General features: G+C 54.6%; 1 protein-coding gene across 1 annotated transcript in view; it reads right to left on the bottom strand.

The window, feature by feature from the left end:
• The window catches only part of ash1l (ash1 (absent, small, or homeotic)-like (Drosophila)), a 49,876-nt gene that overhangs the window by 6,949 nt on the left and 36,073 nt on the right, over positions 1 to 6,854 (bottom strand). The window contains exons 18-25 of the mRNA XM_064345623.1: positions 6,471 to 6,525; positions 5,751 to 5,883; positions 4,268 to 4,540; positions 2,844 to 2,930; positions 2,696 to 2,705; positions 1,901 to 1,924; positions 691 to 829; positions 103 to 275 (exon numbers count right to left, since the gene is read on the bottom strand). Coding sequence (XP_064201693.1) covers positions 103 to 275; positions 691 to 829; positions 1,901 to 1,924; positions 2,696 to 2,705; positions 2,844 to 2,930; positions 4,268 to 4,540; positions 5,751 to 5,883; positions 6,471 to 6,525 — 894 coding nt within the window. The remainder of the gene's footprint in view (positions 1 to 102; positions 276 to 690; positions 830 to 1,900; positions 1,925 to 2,695; positions 2,706 to 2,843; positions 2,931 to 4,267; positions 4,541 to 5,750; positions 5,884 to 6,470; positions 6,526 to 6,854) is intronic.

Raw genomic sequence — 6,854 nt, forward strand, 5'->3', positions numbered from 1 at the left:
TGGCGAGGGTTAGGGACTGTGTATAAAGTCTCACCCTTGCAGTAGGTGTACAGGCTGTGTATGTGAGTTGGCGAGGGTTAGGGACTGTGTATAAAGTCTCACCCTTGCAGTAGGTGTAGAGGTCGAGGACGCAGCACATTCCCACCACGGCCTCCAGCGGGATGATCTCGTAGAGCGGCACGCGGAACAGCTCGTTGTGGTAGAAGCGGCGGGACGGGGAGTGGTGGGTCTCGTGGGGGCGGAAGTAGTGATGGCCGAACGCAAACCGCTCGCCCCTGGAGGTGCAGGAAAAAGGGGCGGGGCAGAGGAGCGAGGGAAAATGTGTTAGCGGTGAAAATGATCCGAGTCACCCTGCATGAGTGTGTCTCCACTGCTTTACTTCCCCGAGATTACTAAGAAAAACTAAAGCAGAGGTGTCCGACAACTGGAGGGCTGCAGTGCCTGCTGGTACTTGTAGTTTCCTTTCAGTCAACAGTCAATTTAAGCCATGAGAACAAAGTTTGTGGACTCTAGCCAATTAATGACTTAAAATAATCACTTATGCTGAAACACACCGAAAACCAGAAGATACTGCGGCCCTCGAGTTTGACACCCCTGAACTAAAGCCTGGGTTTCACTCTTCCACTCTGTTTATTACCAAAGAAAAGGGGCGCCCCCTCTCTGCCACACCCCCCCCCCCCCCTTCCTTACTTCTCGTTCTTCCAGAGTTTCTCGATGCGGAAGATGTCCAGTTTCTCCCTGTTGACGTGGGATAGGAGGCGGTAGGACTGCCTGACAGGCTGGCCGTCTGGGGTGCGCCGACTGTCCCGCATCAGGTACACCGAGTCCCCTGCACAAGACACGCGCACGTTGACACCCTTACCCCACACGACACGTTAAAATATGATGATAGTATATGAAATACAGTATATGAAATATAATGGTGTAGCAGCAGCGCTAACGCTGCTCATATAGGAGTGTAACAGTGATAATGACCCTGGTGTAGCAGCAGCGCTAACGCTGCTCATATAGGAGTGTAACAGTGATAATGACCCTGGTGTAGCAGCAGCGCTAACGCTGCTCATATAGGAGTGTAACAGTGATAATGACCCTGGTGTAGCAGCAGCGCTAACGCTGCTCATATAGGAGTGTAACAGTGATAATGACCCTGGTGTAGCAGCAGCGCTAACGCTGCTCATATAGGAGTGTAACAGTGATAATGACCCTGGTGTAGCAGCAGCGCTAACGCTGCTCATATAGGAGTGTGATAATGACCCTGGTGTAGCAGCAGCGCTAACGCTGCTCATATAGGAGTGTAACAGTGATAATGACCCTGGTGTAGCAGCAGTGCTAACGCTGCTCATATAGGAGTGTAACAGTGATAATGACCCTGGTGTAGCAGCAGTGCTAACGCTGCTCATATAGGAGTGTGACAGTGATAATGACCCTGGTGTAGCAGCAGTGCTAACGCTGCTCATATAGGAGTGTAACAGTGATAATGGCCCTGGTGTAGCAGCAGCGCTAACGCTGCTCATATAGGAGTGTAACAGTGATAATGACCCTGGTGTAGCAGCAGCGCTAACGCTGCTCATATAGGAGTGTAACAGTGATAATGACCCTGGTGTAGCAGCAGCGCTAACGCTGCTCATATAGGAGTGTAACAGTGATAATGACCCTGGTGTAGCAGCAGCGCTAACGCTGCTCATATAGGAGTGTAACAGTGATAATGACCCTGGTGTAGCAGCAGCGCTAACGCTGCTCATATAGGAGTGTAACAGTGATAATGACCCTGGTGTAGCAGCAGCGCTAACGCTGCTCATATAGGAGTAAATGATAATACCGTGAAATACGTAAAGAACATATACCTGGTGTAGCAGCAGCGCTAACGCTGCTCATATAGGAGTGTAACAGTGATAATGACCCTGGTGTAGCAGGAGCGCTAACGCTGCTCATATAGGAGTGTAACAGTGATAATGGCCCTGGTGTAGCAGCAGCGCTAACGCTGCTCATATAGGAGTGTAACAGTGATAATGGCCCTGGTGTAGCAGCAGCGCTAACGCTGCTCATATAGGAGTGTAACAGTGATAATGACCCTGGTGTAGCAGCAGCGCTAACGCTGCTCATATAGGAGTGTAACAGTGATAATGACCCTGGTGTAGCAGCAGCGCTAACGCTGCTCATATAGGAGTGTAACAGTGATAATGACCCTGGTGTAGCAGCAGCGCTAGCAGCGTGCTATATAGGAGTGTACAGTGATAATGACCTGGTGCTCAGGAGCAGCGGTAACGCTGCTGCATACCTCGGATGTAACAGGAATGCGGGGAAAAAACAAAAATTATAAGACAAGAAAATCACTGTATTCATCGCATACACTGTACTGACTACACTGTACGACATTATCATAAAACTGCTACACTTTTCATTTAACCGACTACTATACAGAGGTGGAAAGTCCAGGAGTCAGAAAGCAGAAGTCCTGCCGTGTGTTTCTTCCACCCATGAACTCAGCCAGCTGGTCTCACCAATTAGTTCCACCTCCTGGCTGAAGAACTGAGCTAATTAGCAAATCCAGGTGGTTGGAACAAAATACTGGGGCGGACTTTTAGTGTCTGAACCTGGACTTCCCACCCCTGTTACTGTACGACAGTCACTTAGGCCAGTGATATAAACTCGTACATTCTTGCTCTCTGTCTGCATGGCTAACAGGCTCACGCACCGAGCCGTGGCTGAACGGCAGCACGCTGTGTCTAACGGGTGTTTCTAAGCGGTTTTGGCGGAAATTAAATGGTGGGATGGGTGTGCCACAGTGGAGGGGCGGGGCGGGGCGGGGCTCGGGGGGTCCGGCGGGAGGAGCGCGGGCCTACCCTGTCCACGGGGCGGGGGTCACACTGCTCGCACAGGTAGTGCTCCACGTCCGCCTGCACCCGCATGCAGTCACAGTGCTGCCACGCCTGGGGGGGGGGGGAGAGGGGAGAGAGAGGGAGAGAGGGAGGGAGCGGAGGGGGGGAGAGAGAGAGAGAGAGAGAGGGGGAAGAGGGGGGAGGGCAAGAGAGAGGGATGGAGCAGAGGGGGGTAGAGGGAGGGAGAGAGGGAAAGGAAGGGTGAGAGAGGGAGGGATAGAGAGGGGAGAGATGGAAAGAGAAGGAAAGTGAGAGGGAGGGGGAGAGAGAGGAGAGAGAGAGAAGGGGGGAGATAGGGAAAGAGGGGAGCGATGGACAGAGAAGGAAAGGGAGAGAGGGGAGAGATGGGGAAAGAGGGGAGAGATGGAGAGAGAAGAAAAGGGAGAGGGAGGGAGGGAGAGACAGCAGGAGAGAGAGAGAGAGAGGGAGAGAGTGGAGGGGATGCCCTGTATCATTAACACATCCCAAGCAGCATCGTTGCTCCCCAGCACAATCCATTACCCCCCCGCCCCCCCCAGTCTGTCCACAGCTGATGATAAGTGGCTGCAAACACACAAGATTTGTGGTGGGGGGGGTGTGGGGGTACGTCAGGCTAAAGGCCGTAAATAGTGCTGACTAACACATCGGGGACAGGGGCTATCCACACTCCCCCCACACTTCCACACAAATCAACCCTCCGGCAGCCCAGAGCAGCCAAACACCGCCCCGAACGGACGCTCTGGAAAAACTTTGGCAGCGCCTCCCCTCCCCACACGGACAGACACCTCCGTAACGCTGAGTCACTTCACCCTTTAAATCTGTCTCTCTCTCCATCCCTCTTCTGCCTTCTCTCCCTCTCCATCTCCCTTTACCGCCTCCTATCTCCTCCCTCCGTCCAATCATTCTTCCCTATCCGCGTTTTTAAACAAAGTCTTAAAACAGGTTTTTAGCTGAACCTTTTCACAAGGATGTCTTTATTATATATTTTTATTCATTAATTAGTTAATTATACTTTTAGTTCGACCCACACTGATTTGTTTTACTGCTTTTATTGCTTTCCTTACTTCTTATCTTAATTACTCTGAGGAACTCTGTATTGCAAACTTCATTAAAGGCGCTGTATGAAAGTTTAGATTCAATTCGACTTTCGATTTGATTCGATTCTTTCGTTTTGCTGTTTATTTCACTTCTCTTCTTGTTTACAGTCTTCCATGACTCTCATTATTAAATCTTCTCTCCCTTCCTCCCTCTCTCCCTCTCCTCCTCCCTCTCCCTCTCCTCCCTCCCTCCCTCCTCTGTGCTCTCCCTCCCTCCCACCCTCCCTCCCTCCCTCCCTCCCTCCCTCCCTCCCTCTTGCTCTCCCTCCCTCCCTCCCTCCCTCCCTCCCTCCTTCTCTCCCCCTCTCTCACCATGCACTTCTCGCACTGGATCATCAGCCCCTCGTCCTTGTACATGCCGCAGATGCAGCGGATGACGTCGTCGTCCTTGTCGTGGGGGCCGGCGCCGCCCCCGGCGGGGTGGTGGGCGTGGTCCCGCTCCAGCGAGTCGGAGCTGTCGGCCTCGCTGGCGGTCTCGCCCACGATCTCGTCGATCTGGACGGCGGCCTCGTGCCGCGCCCCGTAGTAGGCCTTGCGCAGGCGGCACACGTCCCGCCCCACGGAAGACTTGCGGCCGTAGAACTTCTGCTCCGGGAAGACGGGAGGAGCGTTAGCGTCACTTAACGGGCTCTCGGATTGGCCGGGCTTATTCAACGGGCTTTTAACGGGCTCTCTGATTCGCTGAGCTTACTCAGCCATGGCAAAGGAGCAGCACTAATGTCATTTAACGGACTCTCTGATTGGCTGCGCTTACTCAGCCATGGAAAAGGAGCGGCACTGATGTCATTTAACGGGCTCTCTGATTGGCTTGGCTTATTCAACGGGCTTTTAACGGACTCTCTGATTGGCTGGGCTCACTCAGCCATGGAAAAGGAGCAGCACTGATGTCATTTAACGGGCTCTCTGATTGGCCGGGCTTACTCAGCCATGGCAAAGAATCAGCACTACTCTCATTTAATGGGCTCTCTGATTGGCTGGGCTTACTTAGCCATGGCAAAGGAGCAGCCCTAATGCCATTTAACGGACTCTCTGATTGGTTGAGCTTAGCCAGGAAATGATTAAAACCTGCATGGAGAACTCAACCAAAGTGACCAAACGGTAACGAGCACGACAGCTTAACAACCCAGAGAACGGCCCAGCTACGCGCCGCTGAAATGAACTACACTGGACGGTGGTGCCGAGACAGAGAGCAATGAGTCTTCATATGAACACTTACAGGTGCACTAATGGAGTCAGAGGCACAGGGAGAGCAGTGCATGCTGGGATTCCTCCCCTCTCTGAGGGTGCTCCTCTGACTCCTACTCCTACTCTACCCAGGGGTGGGCAGGCGGGCACTGGGGGCTCAGGGGTGGGTGGGCATTGGGGGCCCAGGGGTGGGGGGGGGCATTGGGGGCCCAGGGGTGGGTGGGTGGGGCATTGGGGGCCCAGGGGTGGTGTGGGTGTGGGCATTGGGGGCTCAGGGGTGGGGGGTGGGGCACTGGGGGCCCAGGGGTGGGTGTGGCATTGGGGGCTCAGGGGTGGGTGGGTGTGCATTGGGGGCCCAGGGGTGGGTGGGTGGGCATTGGGGGCCCAGGGGTGGGTGGGTGGGCATTGGGGGCCCAGGGGTGGGTGGGTGGGACACTGGGGGCCCAGGGGTGGGTGGGTGGGCATTGGGGGCCCAGGGGTGGGTGGGCACTGGGGGCCCAGGGGTGGGTGGGCATTGGGGGCTCAGGGGTGGGTGGGTGGGCACTGGGGGCCCAGGGGTGGGTGGGTGGGGTATTAGTATTTTGGACACTGGTCACTGAGCAGGGCGCACCTCAGCGTTGCGGAAGACTTTGAGCATGTCGGTGTCGAAGGCCTCCACGGTCTTGTAGTGGCCGGTGAGGATCTGCTTCTCGATGGTGCTCAGGTCCAGCGGGTCCGACACCTTCTCGTAGTACTGCACGTTTCTGAGGACGCACAGAGCCCCGCTGTTTACGCGCGGTCCACACACTCACGCAGAAACACGCGTACGCGCGGTCCACACACTCACGCAGAAACACACGTACGCGCGGTCCACACACGCACGCAGAAGAAACACACGTACGCGCGGTCCACACACGCACCAGAACACACGTACGCGCGGTCCACACACTCACGCAGAAACACACGTACGCGCGTCCACACACGCACAGAAACACCTACGCGCGTCCACACCTCACGCAGAAACATACGCGCGGTCCACACACGCACGCAGAAACACACACGCGCGCACACACGCAGCAGAAACACACGTACGCGCGTCCACACACTCGCACAGAAACACACGTACGCGCGGTCCACACACTCGCACAGAAACACACGTACGCGCGGTCCACACACTCACGCAGAAACACACGTACGCGCGGTCCACACACTCATGCAGAAACACACACGCACACACACACACACACACACACACACACTCAGGCATGCACGCGCACACACTGACGCATACACACACACACACACACGCACGCACGCACGCGCACACGTACAGTCTGGCTGCAGGGCTCACCGTTTCCTGGAAGGCAGTGTGAGCAGGGGAGCAGCGAGGGGCTGATTGGCTGAGTCTACAGAGAGAGAAGCACAGACAGTAAGAGTGAGTAAGAGTGAATACTAGTGAGTATGAGTGAGCAGAAGTGCATACTAATGAGTATGACTGAGTATGAGCATGTAAGTGTGAGTGAGTATGAGCATATCAGTGTGTGAGTGTGAGTGAGTATGACCTCCCTGGAAGTAACAGGTGCCTCATGTTCTGCAGTCTCACACTAACCCTTATAGCTGATGATCATGTGACTCACACTAACCCTTGTAGCTGATGATCATGCCTCTCACACTAACCCTTGTAGCTGATGATCATGTGACTCACACTAACCCTTGTAGCTGATGATCATGTGAC

The sequence above is a fragment of the Anguilla rostrata genome, chromosome 8 (genome assembly GCF_018555375.3).
Source record: "Anguilla rostrata isolate EN2019 chromosome 8, ASM1855537v3, whole genome shotgun sequence".
Classification (NCBI taxonomy): Eukaryota; Metazoa; Chordata; class Actinopteri; order Anguilliformes; family Anguillidae; genus Anguilla; species Anguilla rostrata.